Source organism: Globicephala melas, chromosome 15 (genome assembly GCF_963455315.2).
Source record: "Globicephala melas chromosome 15, mGloMel1.2, whole genome shotgun sequence".
Classification (NCBI taxonomy): Eukaryota; Metazoa; Chordata; class Mammalia; order Artiodactyla; family Delphinidae; genus Globicephala; species Globicephala melas.
Window position 1 is genome coordinate 39,347,642 of NC_083328.1, and position 19,192 is coordinate 39,366,833.

Here is a 19,192-nt window from a genome sequence, read left to right on the forward strand (position 1 = left end):
GAGAGGCATTTTGTGATGATGAAAGGGTCAATAAATCAGGAAGACACAGCAATTATAAGTGTACATGAACATAACAACAAGTCCCCAGAATACATGAAGCGAAAACTGTGAGTCAGCCTTAAGGTAAGGCTCCATCTGTCATCACCTGACGACTCTAAGCCCCAACTTTTACTGGTGGACCACAGTGGCGTTTTGGAACTGTAAGGATCAGCATCAACTCAGAGCTAGTATCTAGTAAGCCCCCAAAGGTTTAGGCATTTCCTCTTCCTCAAGGCACAGGTCCCTCTGGAAAAGGCTTCAAGGATGACCTATGACATGTACTTGCAATGATGCAGGGTCCATCCTCAAGGACACCCAGCCGCCCTTCAGTTAGGGAGCTGTGGGTTTGCGAATCGACTTAAGTCCTGAAACTGGGTGACGCCCTTGGATGTTCCACTGTGGTGGCTCAAGTCACGTATTTGGCTACAAAACATGTGATTTTTTTTTTCTATTATATAAACCAAGCAAGACACTAGTAGGCTGCCCATCTGTTTCATTCTTAGGAAGACCACGATCAGATTCTGATTACTGATATGTTGCTGCGGCCTTTTACGGTAGATGTGCCCACCTTGTCTTTGGCAGTTAAGTGCTGCCACTTGACCTCTGGAATCCTGCTAGCTCCCTGAAATCAGGGAGCCCATCTCAAGAGTGGCATCACCCATGATCATGTCTGGCCTCCAAGGAAAGCAGCCATGGAACTTTTCAAGGATGCAGGCGCTCCTTTCACTAATACGTATTCCTAACTCTATGCCTTATTGAAGGACATGTCTTCTGGGCCTTCTTGTGAAATGCAGGTGAGAGTTGGGGGCACACAGGACAAACCTGACAAACCTACTCCAACATGATATCAGGAAAGACTTAGCATCGAGTCTCACTGACCATAGGCTACTACTGAGTCCAAGTTTTAGTCAGCCAACCCCAAAAGCAGCTGGAGTCACCGCCAGCTTCATTAGCTAACATATTAAAATCAATCCAGGATCTATAAAAGAGGCATGTATATCAGCGAATTTGGCCCAACTTAGTGTTATATTCTGCCCTCATTTAAAATCCACTCCCAGACTTGTCCCCCAAGATTCTGCCAATACACGTTAGCAAAATTGTGCTCTTCTTTTCATGTGTAAGCTTTTTGTCCTGGATCACAGAGTACACCTGTCCCTCTAGAGCAGCTGGGATTGGACCGTAGTCATGCTACAGGATGGCTACGGTGAGTCTTGATGAGAATACACATCCCCTTTCAAAGCCACTGCCCCAGGCGAGGTTATCACAGAGATTTCAAGGAAAGGAAGGCTAGCATCCTCAGACAGGAGGGCCAGCTCATCCACTGGCAGAGTAATTTAGGGAATCAAGAATGTGCATTTCGGACTTCCCTGGTGGCGCAGTGGTTGAGAGTCCACCTGCCAATGCAGGGGCGGGTTCGTGCCCCGGTCCGGGAAGATCCCACATGCCGCAGAGTGGCTGGGCCTGTAAGCCATGGCCGCTGAGCCTGCGCGTCCGGAGCCTGTGCTCCGCAATGGGAGAGGCCACAGCAGTGAGAGGCCCGTGAACCGCAAAAAAAAAAAAAAAAAAAAAAGAATGTGCATTTCATCTGGGTCCAAGCCAACATCTCCATTCCCAGTTTCAGGATCCTGTTCTGTCCCAATACATACCCGAACTTTCACAAAAGAAACGTGGTGATAAAGTGAATTCAGCTTATGCTATAACTCACCAACATATCCAACTAAATTTGTGTTTGCTTTCAGCAGCAAATCCCTGGAGCTACAAGAAATAGGTTCTTTTGGGGCTGTCATAGGGGCGCTCTGGTTCTTGGATTATGAGTGAAAGGTCCTGAGCTTGTCGGTTCCTGTGATGCTCCCAGGTGCTCAGGAGGACTGTCCACGGCCCTGGCTGGTATCATCACTGCTACCACAACCGTCAAGTGCAGCGGCCACCTGGCCACCCCAGAGGCTTGCTTCAGGTGATGCTTCCTCACTACCAGGCCCGTGTGGTAGCTTGACTTCTCGTGATGCCGCTTCATGCTATGAATTGCTAGCATCCTGTTTCCCATGGGCAAGGAGCTCAGCGCTGCCCCCAAGCAAAGGGAAGGACCAAACCGCTTCTTAGCAGGTCTAGTTCCTGGGGCCGCTCCTGGTACCAACTCTGTATCAGTCAAAGTCAAGTCAGGAGACAGAAAGCTCAGGGTAATTTAAACAGGGAAAGTTTAATATAAATAGTTATTAACTAATAACAGAGGACTAACTGCTAGTGGGTAAAGCGAACTCGAAAGGATACAGGACTACCCAGGATGGGGAGAGCCACTGCTGCTCCGGCTGAGGCAGGGACCTGAAGAGGATCCGGTCTGGAAGAGGCACTTACTGAACTGGGTGTGGCTGCCACCCACTGGATGGCAGAGAAGTTCACTGGGGTGACACAGACCAGAGCTGGCCCCAGAGCAAGCGGGATCCTATGAAACTCATGAGGACTCTCCCCCTGGGGAGCTGGCAGGACATGCTGGGAAGCCACGCGCAGGCTGCTGATGAAATGTGCTGGGAAACTGCCCCCTGGGATGCCTGAGAGACTTTCTGGAAGCTGGCTGGGTACCCGCGGAGCCCACTGAGAAGCTGTTCACGAGATGCCATGCAGTTCACCGGGGTTCAGCACAACCAGGTGTCCTGCAGGTTATCTGAGCACCGTCAGAGCACGGGGAGAGGGAAGCACAGCAGAAACAGGAAGAGCAGTCGAGCCCTTTCTCCTGCAGTGTGCCACCCAGCAATGGGCCTCTACTGACAAAAATTAACATCAACCAGCTGGCTACGGAGAAATCCACAAGGCAGGATGAAGAGGCACCCCTCTGCATCTTTCTAATGAGACCCTGAGTGGCTTGGGTCTGGGATCCTAGGAGTAGGATCGCCCCTTTGAGTACCAGAAACCCAGCTGAGAGCAGGACACAATAAGAACTCAATAGGTCAAATTACAAAGCTTTTTATACATTAGAGCACGTTAATAAATATCATTTACAGGCAGTATAGATGTTGCAAATGTCATCATTTTGAATATTTATAATCCCTGATAAACTTTTCTCCCTGTAATAACAAAGAAAGTCTTGAAAATCTGTTTGCAGGTCAGTAAAAAATAACTTTGACATTGCACCCATAAATATAAGCAGGGAAAATTCAAACCAATGAGACCTGTTCATGTTTTATTTGCTGTCCCATCTTTTACGAGGAGTTCAAAATATATCATGGAAGTAAAGTGACTTCTACAGTGTATCCATTTAGTATCTGGCCACTTGCTTAAATGCATAACTCAATCCTAAAACTCTGGACTCTGAATTTATTGAATAGTGACTTTTTCTCAGTGACTATCTTTTTTAAATGGTCAATTTCACAGATCCTTTTATATCATTTTGTAAACCTTAGTCCAAAAAACCCCCAAAGTATCACGTGCATAAAAGATGAACACATTTTGGTGAAGGTTTTGATTTGTAGTAAGCCAAGTACGTTTTCTAACTAACTACAGACTTAATGGTAGGATAATATCAATTATTATCTACACTTAGCCAAAATTTTAATTTAGATATACTGATCAATCTATAGCCTATATAAACAGCTTCTTTGGACAGAATGAAGTACCCTATGGATATACAGACTTGTAATTAGTACTCCTGGTCATTTATTTCTAGAATATATTTCCTTATTGTCCCCAGGTTATGAACAGAAATATCACATAAGTAGGAAACATGTACTTATCCATATGTGAATCATTGAAATAAAAAGACTTCAGTCTTTTTCTGAGCCTACGCTTCTTCAAGGCCACACAAAAGAAATGGCATCACAAACAAGCTTTTCATTCCTAAGTAGCAGTCTGGATAGTACAAGATTCACTTGCTAGTAATTTTTTCAACAAGTATTTCTGTTTGTGGTTCACGCGTGCCAGGTACTCTGCTCCTGCTGCACACAAAGATCAGATAAACCAATGGAAGAAGGTTTTAAGGATTCTGCTGCTCACCTGAGCTCCTTCTGGGGGTGGGAGACGACAGCCAAATATGGGCGGGACAGAAGAGCCACATTCTAGACAGTAGCGGGCAAAGGGGTCAGACGGGCGGGGCACAAGGCAGTGGGCACACCTGCAACAGAAGAGGGTCCTGACTGGCCATGTTCTGAGGAGTGCACGTTGAGAAGTCAAGTGTCAATCTTGACAAGCATTCAAACTTAAATAAATAAATGAATTTATTTAAGTGAATTAAGTGAATTTATTTAAATGAATAAAATAGAAAGCAGAACACACTCAAAGCCTATGGAACAAGTTCAAGACGGGAGATGCTTGTCTAGTCATTTTATTACCAAGTGGCCGTACAGCTGGGACTCATGGTGCCCTTCACCTGAAGGCCAGGCCCATCTCACTTCCCGGCCGTGGTGGCAGTTTATCAGCCGCCTTTGACCCCACTTCCCAAGTGGGGCCCCAGTCGTCCCATCACCTTGGATCTGGCGTGCGTGAGGGTGAGACATGGGAATTCCGGGAATGTCCACGCCGCACTTTGCTGACTCCCCATCTGAGCACTGAGCCCAGCCTCAGCGAGAGGTCCTCTCACCTGGCACTCAGAGTCACTGTCAGTCAGGCCCTGCCTCTGTCTTCACTCACCTGGGTGGAGTCCGAGGCTCTGCCCCAGCAACGTCTGGCCCCATTTCCCAGGCGGCTGGGTCCCATCCTTCAGCCCTCACCCACCTACCTCGTTCTGGATATCAGCTAAAGTGAAAGGACTCCAGGAACTGGGCTTCCCTGTGAATAACACTGCTCGATCCTGTGACCTATCTGAACTGCTCAGCATCTATGACGTTTGCATACGGTGCACTGGATGGCTTGGTAGCCTGCACCAGTCTCTACCATGGCCTCTCAACAATCACCAGCCTTTGTAGTTGAGTCCACTTGGGGAAAGGATAGTCTTTTCAACAATGGTGCTGGGCAAACCGGATAGTGACATGAAAAAGAATGAGGTTGGACTGATTGATACCTTATGCCACATACAAAAACTAATACAAAATGGACCAAGGACCTAAATGTAGGAGGTAAATTTATAAATCTCCCAGAAGGACACATAAGAAAAAAGCTTCATGACACTGGATTTGGCCATGATTTCTTGGATGTGATCCCAAAAGCACAGGCAACAAAAAAAATAGATAAATTGAACTTCATAAAAATTTGAATATCAAAAAATACTATCAAGACTGAAAAGACAAACTACAGATGGGAGAAAATATTTATCAATCATATATCTGATAAGGGATTAATATCCAAGATATATAAAATATTCTTGCAACTAACAACAAAAAACAAACAACCCAATTCAAAAATGGGCGAAGGACTTGAATAGACATTACTCCAAAGAAGATGCCCAACATCACTTGCCACTAGGGAAATGCAAATCGAAACCACAATGAAATACTACTTTACACCTGTTAGGATGATTATTAGAAAAACAGAAAATAAGTATTGGTGAGGATGTGGAGAAACTGAAACCCTTGAACATTTCTGGTGAGAAAGTAAAGTATGCAGCTGCTGTGGAAAACAGTTTAGCAGTTCCTCAAAAAGTTAGACATAAAATTACCACATAATCTAAAAATTTCAGTTCTAGGTAAATACCCCAAAGAATTGAAAGTAGGGACTCAAAGAGATACTTGTACACCAATGTTTATAGCAGCATTATTCACAATAGTCAAAAGGTGGAAACAATTCAAATGTCTATCAACAGATGAATGGATAAATGAAATGCAGTATATATATATACAATGGAATGTTTTTTACCTTTAATATGGAATGAAATTCTGATACATGCTACAACATGGATGAATCTTGAAAATATTATGCTAGTGAAATAAGACACAAAAGGTTAAGTATTGTCTGATTCCACTTACATGAAGTTACTAGAACAGGCAAATTCATAGAAACAGAAAATATAACAGAGATTACCAGGCGCTGGAGGGATAGGGGGATGGGGAGTTATTGTTTAATGGGAGCTGAGTTCTGTTTGGGATGATGAAAAAGTTCTGGAAATGGACGGTGGTGATGGTGGCCCAACACTGTGAATGTACTTAACGCACTGAATTGTACACTTAAACATTGTTAAAATGGTAAATTTTATTTATGTATATTTTACCACAATAGAAGTATAAAGGACTGTAAAAAAATAACTGATTATGTCAAATAAAAGTAATAATGTATTGTGGGGTTCATAATATTTGTAGAAGTAAAATAAATGACCACAAGAGCACAAAGGCTGTAGTTACCCAGTTATTGGAAGTATACTGTCATGAGGTTCTTAGGCTATAAATGAAGTGGCATGATACTACTTGAAGACAGACTGTAATAAGTGAAAAATGTGTGCTATAGGGCTTCCCTGGTGGCGCAGTGGTTGAGAGTCCGCCTGCCGATGCGGGGGACACGGGTTCGTGCCCCGGTCCGGGAAGATCCCACATGCCGTGGAGCAGCTGGGCCCGTGAGCCATGGCCGCTGAGCCTGTGCGTCCGGAGCCTGTGCTCCGCAACAGGAGAGGCCACAACAGTGAGAGGCCTGCATACCACACACACACACAAAAAAATGTGTGCTATAAACCCTAAAGCAACCACTAAGAAGAAAACTTATAGCTAATAAGCCAACAAAGGATACAAAATAAAATAAAACATACCCAATTAATCCAAAAGTAAGCCAAAAAAAGGGGGAGGCAACAAAGAATAGATAAGACAAACAGAAAACAAATAGCATGACAGCTGACAAATTCAAACCTATCAATAATCAGAATAAATATAAATACTCTCAACAGCCCAATTAAAGTGCAGAGATTGTTAGATTTTTTAAAAGCAAGACCTGATTATATATGCTGTTTAAAAGAAACCAACTTTAAATAGAGAAACACAAATAGATTAAAACTAAAAGGATGAAAAAAGATACATCATGCAAATACTAATCAAAAGAAAGCAGTAATGGCTATTTTAATATCAGACAAATTTGATTTCTGAGCAAAAAATATTATCAGGGTTAAAAAAGGTTATTTTAGGGGGGAGGAGGGATAAATTGGGAGATTGGGATTGACACATACAGACTACTATTATTTAAAGTATATACCTAATAAGAACCTACTGTATAGCACAGGGAACTCTACTCAATACTCTGTAATGATCTGTATGGGAATAGAACCCAATAAAGAGTGGATATATGTATACGTGTGGCTGATTCACTTTGCTGTACAGCAGAAACTAACACAACATTGTAAATCAACTCTACTCCAATAAAAATTAATTTTTTTAAAAAAAGCTATTCTGTAATGATACAGGGGTCAATTCAGCAACAGGACATAAGATTCCAAGAGGTTTATATATTTAATAATAGAGCTTCAAAGTACATAAAGCAAGAGCCGATAGAAATACAAGGACAAGTAGACAAATTCATAATTATAGTCACAGATTTCAGCATAATTTTCTCAATAATTGATAAAACAATAGACAAAATCAGTAAAGACAGAGAAGACTTAAATAATACAACATTGTATAGTTTCAGGGGTACAACAGAATGATTCAGTAATTGTATATACTGCAAAATGATCACCACAATGTCTAGTTAACATCTGTCACCATACATAGTTACAGAATGTTTTTTCTTGCGCTGAGAACTTCTTAGATCTACTCTCTTAGCAGCTTTCAAATATGCAACACAGTATCATTAACTATCATCACCATGCTGTACGTTACATCCCCAGGACTTATTTATTTTACAACTGAAAGCGTGTGCCTTTTGGCCACCTTCACCTATTTCACCCACCCTCCCAATCCCCAGGGAGATGCAAATTAAAACCACAACTACCACCTCATTAGAATGGCCAAAAATAAAAATAAAAGTGTTAGTGAAAATGTAGGGGGACTGGAACTCTCATACATCATACACTACTGGTGGGAATGTAGAATGGTACAACCTCTTAGGAAAACAGTTTCACAGTTTTCTTAAAAAGTTAAACATATGCCTACCATATGACCCAGCCATTCCACTCCTAGCTATTCACCTAAGGGAAATGAAAGTATATATGCACAGGACAACTTGTATACACATGTTCATAGCAGCTTTATCTGTAATGGCCCCAAACTGAAAACAACCTAGATGTACATCAATAGGAAATAGGATAAACACACTGTGATGTATCCGTACAATGGAATACTACTCAGCATTAAAAAGAAATAAACATCTGATGCGTGCAACGACATGGGTGAACCTCAAAGTACTTAGGTGGAGTGAAAGAAGCCTGGCAAAGGAGTAAATACCGAATCATTCCATTTATATACGGAATCAAAGGCAAACTAAGCTGCAGTGACAAGAAGCATACCAGCAGCTGCCTGGAGATGGGGAGGGACATGTGGGAGGATTTCAAAAGGGTGCGATGTAGGACATTTTTGGAGGTGATGGATTTGTTCATTTTCTTGATTGTGGTGATAGTTTCAAGATTATATGTATATGTCAATTGTACTCTTTAAGTGCAGTTTATTGTATGTCATTTGAACCTTTAAATATTGTAAAAATTTAATAAAAAACTGTTGGGGCAAATACCACTGTTATGTCCCATCCTCAAATTCTTTTTGACCATACTGTGTCTTAGCAGGACTTAAGAAACAGTAAAGAGAATGCAATACTTACTTGAGGAAGTCTGTCTCCCTTTGAATCCTCATGATCTCTGTGCTTGTCAAACTCTTCTGGCCAGTTATATGTGCAAAACCAGGGAACTAAAATTAAGAATATGTATAAAATCATGCTACAGTACAGTAAAATTACATTAAGAGCTCATTTCAGTGCTTTGTCCTACCATATCCAGCAGCCATCTTTTAAAAACCATGATGTGGGGGCTTCCCTGGTGGCGCAGTGGTTGAGAGTCCGCCTGCCGATGCAGGGGACACGGGTTCGTGCCCCGGTCCGGGAGGATCCCACATGCCGCGCAGCGGCTGGGCCCGTGAGCCATGGCCACTGAGCCTGCACATCCAGAGCCTGTGCTCCGCAATGGGAGAGGCCACAACAGTAAGAGGCCCGCGTACCGCCAAAAAAAAAAAAAAAAAAAAAAACCATGATGGAGAAAGTTTTAAGTAATGATGAATTGTTAAGTAATAATTTTAATTAAAAAATTAAAGTGATGTTCATCATCAGACACATGTATTTCATTAAAAACAAGAGTTTACAAGAAAAGAGATCTGAATTACCATCAGACAGACCAGATTTCAGAATTTAGAAACTCAAGTGAGCATCCATATTTCTCAAAGATTAAACCCCTAGGAAAGGGACTCACCTGAGAGAACTCATCTGCTGTTATCCAGAAACATTTAACTCACTTAGATACATTTTAATTTGAGCAACCTCTTTGTACCAGGCACCGTATTTGATGCAGGGTTGGGGGACAAAGATAAACATTACATAGTCCCTGCCCTCAAGGAGCTGAACTGGTGTACATACAAAGTACTGAAACACATGGGCTCAGTGTCATAACACATCTGTGTTGAGTCCCACGAGAACCTGGGGAGGTTACGATCCCATTCACCTGCTCGGGCAGAAGGGCTCCCCAGGGCTGTAAAGTCTGAGCTGGGCCCGGGAAAGTAAAGAACAGTTTGTTAAGTAGACAGAAGGACAAAGGGAATTCCAAGTAGAGGAAACCCACGTGTGAAGACACAGGCAGGGCAGTGATGGCCCATCCTGGTTGTCGGATATGGTCCAGGGGTCGGAGTGGCAGGGGAAGGGAACAGAAAGGACGGCTGAGGGAGAGAAGCTAACACTTATGGAGGGTCTGAGAGTAGGAAAACGTGCCTGGCACATTTCACAGTGACCTCCTAAGGTCAATGGGCAACATTATCCCCATTTTATTTTATTTTTGTAACATTTTCTTCTGATATAATTTCCAACATAGAGAAAAGGTGCAGGGATAGTACAACTAACTCCTTTGTTCGTGTTGACATTTTGCCCCAGGTGCTCCATTCTCTCTCGGAAGCATGAGAATAACCTGCAGCATGACTCCCCTCCTCGCCCCCACAAACACTACAGCATTTCCCAAGAACAGGGGCGTCCTCCTACACAACAGTGCAAACATCAAAACCAGAAAAGTCAGCAGTGATACAATACTAGCATCTAATCCACATATCTTTGTTCACATTCCGTTAGTCGTACCAGCAATGGCCTTCCCAGCTATAATTTCCTCCTGGACTAGGGTCTAGTCCAGTATCACACTTTGCTCTTAGTGGTCATGTCTTTTCTGTCTCCCTTAATCTGGACTCTCTCCTGAAGCCAGCACGCCTAGAGCCCGTGCTCCGCAACAAGAGAAGCCACCGCAATGAGAAGCCCACGCACCGCAACCAAGAGTAGCCCCCACTTGCCGCAACTAGAGAAAGCCTGCGTGCAGCAAAGAAGACCCAACGCAGCCATAAATAAATTAATTAAATAAATAAATTTATTTTAAAAAAAGAAATACAAGTGTCTTTAAAAAATTTAATTTGATTGTTAAAATTTTAAATTCTGTTATAACACAGAAAGGTGCAGGTGTGGGTTTCTCTTGCAAATTCCTCAGATGTGGCAGCGCTGAGCCTGCTGGCCTTCTCGTCAGTGGCCAGCTGGACTTTCACTCCACGTATGGGTTCCAGAGAACCCACAGCTCTGGGCCCTGACACTAAAGCCAGGCGTCAGCTGTCATCTACCTTCTGCCCAGGCTGTAACGCACGGCTACTTGGCTGCCTCGCCCCGATGGTGACCTCACCCCTGATGGCGCCCCCTGGTGTCCCCCAGCCAGAGGCTCGGCTCAGAGACACCTGTCTCCCTGGTGATTGACCTGTTGCAACAACCACCAGCATCCTTAACGCTGATGTTTGCTGAAGTAAGCTTCAGTTAGGACTGAGCTAGAATATTGAGAAGAATCTCTTACCATATGAAGAAAAAGAGCGGAAGATAAAAGTTTTGTGGTCCTTTTTTGGTCTCCTTTGTCCTTGGAACTCTAGTCAAATTCCCCAAATGTGTCCCCATGTTCCTATTTTTTGGGAAATCTGAATCTTGGGATCTTTATTCTATCTTTTCCTTGGAAACAACTCTTAAATTAGTAGGTGGGCAAGGAAATCCAAATACTCATGCACAAAGGAAGTAATTCTTTCTAGACACATTACAGATAATTATGGACACATAGACTGTTTTTCTGAAAATAGTTATGAATATGTTTTGTCATATACCATTCATTCTTCAGCATGATGTTGTTTCATCTCAAAAGCGGTATTCTTCTTTGGGTACAGTGGCAAGCACTGCTCGTAGGAGTCGTGTCTGCTCAGTAGTCCATTTGGAAACCAGGTCAGCATTCTTCCCAGAAGACTGGGAAGGGCAATCTTCTATTGCAGGCATGGCTATCCTTTTGTTTAGTGGGGTTTACAGGCAGGCCTTACTAAGTCTGTAGTCCTCTGGCCTGGGCTTTGGGGTCCTCCAGAAAATACAGTGGGTGGGCAGATGAAAGAACCCAGGAGGTCAGGCTGAGTTATACCGCAGCACTGGAGACTGGAAAGGAAGGAAGGAGGTGGACCTCGGGATCAGGATAATTGGTCTTCCAGGCTGGTGGTTCTCAGATTGGGTTGACCATCAGTCATCCACAGCCTCCGTCTCAGGCTTATGGACTTAGACTACCTAGGAGCACTGCAAGAGCAGGGAGCTGGCAATCTGTATACATACTTAAAATTCCCCCCAGGTGGCTGTGATGGGCAGCCAGGTTTGGGACTCATGCTTCTGACCTCCCTTATACTTGATGATTAATGTGAGCAGCCTTGAATCATGGGCACACAAGAAGCGGTTGTGGTTGGATAGAAAATGTGACTCCAGGAAGGCTCTACCTGGTGCTCAGAATTGGAGGAAGAGAGCAAAGTGTCCTGGGGTGCCCTCAGATGCCAAAAGTCTAAATGGAATCTTATAAACACTGAAAAATCAAAGTGCTATAGTAGTTGTAGAAGACAACTAGTATAAGGGCATCTTTCTTGAGTCACACAGTAAGAACGTATTAACGTGGCTTTTACTGAGGTTGTAAACCACGTCTATCTTGTCAGATCCGAAGCGCAAGTCCCCATCTTTGCCCAATTCGAATGCGCAGTCACATTCGCATAGATGGCCACTGCCTTCTCCTTGAAACCCTTTCTTTTCTTGGCTTCTACGGCACCACATTTTTTTTTTTTTACTTTCTTCTTACTTCTTAGGCTCTTCCTCCTCTGTTCAACCTCTAAGTCAAGAATTTTGTCTGTGCCATCTTCTCTTCACTTTCTGTGCACCCCGGCAGGTGATCTCACTTAGCCCCAAGCTTTAAATACCGTCTACAATAGATATTGAACATTTCTAAATATATATCTCCAGTCCTGACCCTTCCCCTGAGTTTGAACCTGCATATCCAACAGTCTACTTAACACCTCCACTTGGATGTCTGATGCGTCCCAAGCACCTGCTCCTCCCTGGTCTTCCTCATCCCAACAAATGGTACCATCATCTCCAGATGCTAATGGTACCATCATCTGCAGACGCTCAGGCCAGAACCCTGAGAGCCATCCTTGGCTCCTCCCTTTCCCTGATCCCATCTGCCTGATCCCGCAGCCAAACCCTCCAGCCCGACCTTCAGAACGCCGCCTCCTGTCTCAGCACTTCCACAACCTGGGCACAAGCTGCCATCACCTCTCACGTGGAGCAAAAAGCCTCATAAGCAATATTCCTCTCATGCCTGTACAGCCTACTCTCCACACCGTGGCCCTAGAGAAAACTTGTAAATGTCAATGAGATTGTGCCTTACCCTCCAAATGGGTTCCCTTTACAATCAGAAGAAAATCCGAACTTCTCACAATGGGACTCATCCTAGTATCTGGGATTCCCACCCAAGCCTGCCAATTAGAATCACTTATGGGTGAATTTTAAAAAGATAAAACCATGCCCAAATCTGACACCAGACCAATGAAGGCAGAATTTCTGAGGCTGTGGTTTGAAGGACCTCAGGCGACTCTGAGGGGCAGCCACGTGGGAGCAGCACAGTGTTCTGAGCTGCAGCCCTGCTGGCCCCCCGCACCCCACCTCCCACCCCGCTCCCCACGCTCCATCCTCACCGCCTCCCTGTGATCCCTCACTTTAATGAACTTGACGTTACTCTGCCAAGACCTTTGCAGGGCTGGCTTCTGTTCATCTTGAAGATTCCATTAAAATGTCACCTTTCCGGGGGGGGGGGCCTCTCTTATCCCCTTGAATTAGAACACTGTTCTTCCTCCATGTGCACTCTCTGTCCCAGGGGTTCTCAAATTTGAGTGTATCTCAGAAGAAGGGCCAATTAAAACAGATGATCAGGCCCACCCCCAGAGGCCCTGACTCCGTAGGTCTGGGGTGGGGCCTGAGGGGTCTGCATTTCTGATGAGCTCCCACATGATGCTGACGGTATCAGTCTGGGGACCACACTTGGAGAACCACTGCTCCATCCCATTATCCAGCTCTATCTTTTTCATGACACATCACTATTCTTAATTTTTTGTGCGATTATTCACATGTTTATTATCTGCCTGCCCCCACCCCCGATAAAATGTGAGCTCCATGAGTACAGGGGCCTTTCTTGTTCAACCAGGTATTCCCAGCTTTGGAACAGTGCCTGGCATGTGGTGACAAGGCAGGGATACTTCCTTAAAGTATTTCATGGGAAGCATTAAAAACACAGTAGGGGGGGGCTTCCCTGGTGGCGCAGTGGTTAAGAACCCGCCTGCCAATGCAGGGGACATGGGTTCGAGCCCTGGTCCGGGAAGATCCCACATGCCGCGGAGCAACTAAGCCCATGCACCACAACTACTGAGCCTGTGCTCTGCAACAAGAGAAGCCACTGCAATGAGAAAACCAGGCACCGCAATGAAGAGTAGCCCCTGCTCGCCACAACTAGAGAAAGCCCGCGCGCAGCAACAAAGACCCAACGCAGCCAAAAATAAACTAATTCATTCATTAAAAAAAAAAACAAAAAAACCACAGTAGGCATTTAGTACCCTAAAGATTGTCTTTAGAAGTTACCTGGGGCTGCTGGGTGGCTGGTCGAGAGCCTGATTCTTCACGGAAAGCTGGGGTTTCCCGTGGGCTTTCTGAGAACCGAAGATCTTTCAAAGTTTTAGGGTCAGTTCTTTCACCCACGTCTACGATTATATCAAAAACATCATTCTGTGAATATCTATAATTATATATGCATTCATGCAACTGTGTCTTCATAGTTAGGAACCTTTTAATAAGGGACCACTGTTGTCACATTTTTTCTCTAAAGTAGAATTATACAAAGAAGCTCCCACTCAGTTAAATTAATAGCAATAAAGAAAAGAATTAGCCCAGACTGAGAAAACTAAAACCTGCCCTGCGACATTCCGCAACATTCCACACCAGGCCGGGAAAATGGATAAATCCAGTTGCAAGGTTAGCAGGAAACATCATGTGTCCCAAGGACACACTGCAGCTGTAACATGTCGTAACAGCCCCCACTTTGAGCGACTACTGTTTCTTACTTGCCAAGAAACCTTGTTCCCTAAAATCAGATTATCAGAAATTTTGCTATTTGAAATCTTATCAGTAAGAATGAAACATCCAACTCTTGCCTGGAGAACCCAAGTCACTTTGACATAGAGAGGCAGCTTCAATTTCCACCCTGGTGCAGAGCTTCAGAGAAAGGTTTCTGAACACATTCCACATTTATCTTTGTTGGTTCCAAGGTAACAGAACCCCGGTCCCCTTCCCGGGTCCATACCTCATACCTCATGAGGTATACCTCGGGACCATTTCACACCGAGCCCTGCTTCGCTTGAGCCTATCAAAACTCTTCTTTCATTTAAATTTCATCCTAACTCCACCCTTCCCCCTACAACTGTTATCTGTGCTTTGGTTGATGAGATCCCATGGTTCCTCTGGTGTGTGGTCTCCCACGTTGCAATGAATCGATAAATCTGACTCTGCTGGACAGCTGCACTATCCCTCATGGTCTTAAGCTGTTGGCTAGGACAGCATGAAAAGTCAAATTACAGCTTACTTTATTGTTCCAGTGTTTCTTATCCAACCCTTCTGCAGACAAGAACACAAGCACTGAACCTGTTTGGTGGTTTAGAATATTAAAGCTTATCTTCGTCCTGTCACGTCATACCTGGAAACTTTCCAAGGTTAACATTCCAACCCAGTTTATTTTCAACATTCTTATATTTCTTCCTCCCTTTTGATTCAACCAATCCATTTTTCAGTTCCTAGGAGGGAAGAGATTGCACATCAATCCCTTGATTCTGCCCATTTAGATATGAAAATTAAAAGTTCCATGGTAGAGACAGTGACATAGCCTGCACTTCTCACTGGAAAGGGCTTACAGTCGTTTTCACAAAGTGACCTCTGTCTCACCTTTCCCTGGAAACACACAGCTTTGAACCTGGGCTGCTTGGTGGGCAGCTTGTCTGCTTGGGAAGCCCCACCAGTTTGAGTGGCCAAGACCGGAAGCAGGTGGCAGCATATACAGGCAGGATGTCACCATCATGGGAGTCAGAGTAGTAACAGAGGGACCACCAGACCCAGGGGGCAAAGACAGGTTGGGGTCAGGCTAACACAGTACTTCTGTCCACTACCTGCCCACACACGGCCCTGAAACATAAACACGCTTCTCTCTGGACTTCCTTCTCCTTGGGCTCAGTCCCTCGTGCTTGGTTGAAGCCTGAGCACCTGCTGCTACACATGGGTTCAGCCCCTGCCCAGTGTAGACCCCTGACCACACGGGGGCCCCACATGACACCTGTATCCACTGCTCTGCTCCCACAGCCTCCTCTCTGGCCTCTGGTCAATCATTAGACTGAAGGGACTCCCAAAAAGCTTCCCGTCACCCCCAGCGAGACCTCCATGACTGAGACTTTTTGGTTGGTTGCCTTGCCGTGGGCTGGCGCATCCTCTGACCCTGGTATCTGTCTCACTGATGCCCAGAACCCAAACATCCTTTCAAGACAGGTCTAGTTCATTCTCCAAAGGATGAGGCTTTGCAGCTATTTGGCAATGAAGGTTTCAACATAATTGAAGGCCATGCCCACTGAGGGTTTCTACTAGTCTGATGCATCTAGTCAACAAATATACACCCTCTGCCCTCTCCTACCTGCCCCCGTGCAAGATGCTGAGTATGGCAGACATGCTCTCTGACACCTGGGAGCCTACAGTGCATGGGGGAGACAGACAGGGAGCAAAGTGTTCACAGCATCAAAGCATTTTATAAAAGGAGAAGAGCTGGTGCTAGGGGAGCAGAGACGGAGCACCGATGCCCAGTTTAGTTTGGCTGGAATATGGACAGGGGAGTCACAAGGCAAAGAATGACTGAGGACAGAAACTGCTTCTTAGGATGCCAGGCTAAAGGGTCCTGCTTCCTTCGACAGGTAAGGACACAGGAGACAAGGATGCCTGCTAGGAGTCTCCAGTGGGCAGGGTGGAGGAGGGACTGGCCAAAGGGTGGGAAATCAGCAAAGATACTTTGCAATGGTTGATACTGACCCCAACTATAAGGACCTGAAAATGGGCAGAATGACTGCGGTGGTAAAGGAAGGGGAAGATGCGACCACTGAGAATGGGAGCTGAGGATGCGGTGAGGATCCGGATGCCTTAGAGCGTCATTACGTACCTGCTCTGGAGGGTCTCTGAGAACATTTTCCACATCGTCTTCTGAAGGGACTGTATCTGGCAGTACATAGTCCACCTGAAACACCTTTGTTACCATGGCACTCTGTCTGCAGTCTCTGAACATTATTCGGAACAGAAAAGGTCTGCGTGTTACACAAAGATTCAAAGACAAGGTGCCTAGCAATTAAGATGACTCTATAAAGCCCCTTAGTCTAGAGACTAAATTTACTGTATTTTAAATTTGGAGAAACCAAAATACAGCTTCTATAATCTTTCCCTACCTTATTCTTATTCGGGTTATCTCTTGCTATGTAACAAACCGCCCCAAAACATAATGTCTTAAAACACAAAGCTGTGGGTTTGCCATCTCCCGGTTGCCATCTCTAGTGTGGCTACAGTCACGTGTCAGCCAGAGTCGATTCAAAGACCGACTCAGCCGGAGGTCCAAAATGATCTCTCCCCTCGTGTTCCAAGTCTGGCCTGGGCTGGCCATTCAGCTCTCTCCTTCCCTCTCTGTCCATCTCCCTCTGCAAGTGGTGAACTTGGCTTCCTCACAGTACGGAAGTGTCAGGGAGGTCAGACTCCCTACACGGTGGCTGGCTTCCCCCAGCATTTATGTTCCGAGAGACCAGAGCAGACACTGCAACACTTCTTGTGGTCTGGCCTTAGCATCATGTCTGGTACGTTACCTTGGTCAAAAGTAAGTCACATGGCCAGCCCAGGTCCAAGCGGAGGGGCTGCCCTGGGAGGCGTGGTTCATGGGGGGCCAGTCTGGGGGACCATCTATCGCACTCACCATAAAGATGTCATACGTTAAGTCTCAACCTATTCTAAAACAAAGAATGGGGTTACCTATGTATCATTCATTCCATATGAGTCATGGGGATTTTCCGTACCCCAGTTGTGGGTAGCACTATATATGCTGCCCTGGGAGATTTTAACTGTTATTCCTCAAATACCAGCAAGTTCTCAATTTATTCATAATATTTCACAATGAATCTTGCTCCTCTCGGACGCAGCAGGAGTCCACTGAGAAAGCAATGCAGAGGGCCCAGAACGGAACTCTGGCTGTGATTTCAACTCAGAACCAGAAGCTCATCTATACTTTTTGGTTTTTAAAACAGTTTTATTGAGGTATAATGTACATCACATAAAATTCACCTGTTCTAAGTATATAATTTGATGATATTTCCTAAATTTACACAATCGTGCAACCCCCACCGCAGTCCAGTTTTAGAACGCTCCATCACTGAAAGAGTCCCTTGAGCCTGTTTGTCGTCCTTCCTTGCTTCCACCTCCTACTCCAGGCAACCACTGATCTGCTTCCCGTCTCCATAGTTTTGCCTTTTCTAGAAATTCAAAATAAATGTCATCATACAAATATAGTCTTACATATCTGGCTGCTTTCATTCATCCTTTTTTTTTTTTTTTTTGAGGTTCACCCATGTTGTTGCATGTATCAATAGTTATTCATCTTTATTCTTGAGTAGTATTCCATTTTATGGATGTACCATAGTTTGTTTTTCCATTGCCAAGTGGACGGTCATTTGGATTTTTTCCAACGTTTGGATTGTTATAAATAATGCTGCTATGAGCACTCACATATAAGTCTTTGTAGTATAAGCCCTGGAGGTTGGATTTTCTCTTGTTTGTAACAAACAAGTGCCTGACTTAAGCTTCGCTTGCTGAGGCATCCAGTTCAAAGGCGGCGATCTTGAGTAGACACGCTGCCGACCACAGGACTAGATAAAGATCCAGGCCACCTCCCCCCACGGAGGCTCCTTTATCTTAGAGATCTTGGTTGGTTTCAATGACTGACCAATTGGGTTGCTTGTTTTTTCTCTTCCTGCTTTAAATTCTCACTCTTACGTTTAAAATTCACCAATAAAGAGTGAGCCCGTGGAACCCTAGCCCCCTCCCTCAACCCCAATAAAAGCAGAACCTCTGGCCTGTGATTTCTCCCTTCCTCACTCCCTCCCACCATCCCTGTCTCTCCCTCTGTCTCTCTCTCTCTCTCTACCTGTGACCTCGCTGTGTGCCACATAATTTCCAGGACTTGTAAGTAATAAACCTCATCTCTTTCAAATCTTCCTGATGATTATTGCTAAGGGCCTCTTGCAATCATAATAAGAACAAGGCCCGGTCTAGCCACATGTGTGGATAGATACGCAGGAGCAGAATTGCTGGGTCATATGGTCAGTGGGTTTAACTTTTTGGTTGTTCCATCTTACATTCCCACCGGCATCATCTGAGAGTTCCGGTTTCTCCACACACTCACCAACACTTGATATCGTCGGCCTTTTTTGATCACCTGTACTCTTGAATATGTTCTCTGTAGGTATTTGCTTGAGATGTGTCCCTAGTGTATTAGGATGCAGGCTTGGCTGTTGTAACACAGAACTGAAACAACAGTGGCTTAAACAAGAGGGCAGCAACGGGCTGTAATCCACCCAGAGCTGTGCAGAGGAGCCACGGTGTCAGGGTCTGGGGTCAAGTTTCCACCGTGTTGCTCCAC

The 19,192-nt window shown here is 44.8% G+C and overlaps 1 protein-coding gene across 12 annotated transcripts in view; it reads right to left on the minus strand.

The window, feature by feature from the left end:
* Positions 1–19,192, minus strand: part of DZANK1 (double zinc ribbon and ankyrin repeat domains 1) — a 74,648-nt gene that overhangs the window by 45,350 nt on the left and 10,106 nt on the right. For all 12 annotated transcript variants that reach the window (XR_009559153.2, XM_030872441.2, XM_060285516.1 and 9 more), the window contains exons 4-8: positions 16,679–16,793; positions 15,182–15,278; positions 14,074–14,192; positions 8,692–8,777; positions 4,024–4,141 (exon numbers count right to left, since the gene is read on the minus strand). Coding sequence is in view for 11 of the 12 variants with exons in the window: in XM_030872441.2 (XP_030728301.1) it covers positions 4,024–4,141; positions 8,692–8,777; positions 14,074–14,192; positions 15,182–15,278; positions 16,679–16,793 (535 nt within the window). In the remaining variant the exon portion in view is untranslated. The remainder of the gene's footprint in view (positions 1–4,023; positions 4,142–8,691; positions 8,778–14,073; positions 14,193–15,181; positions 15,279–16,678; positions 16,794–19,192) is intronic.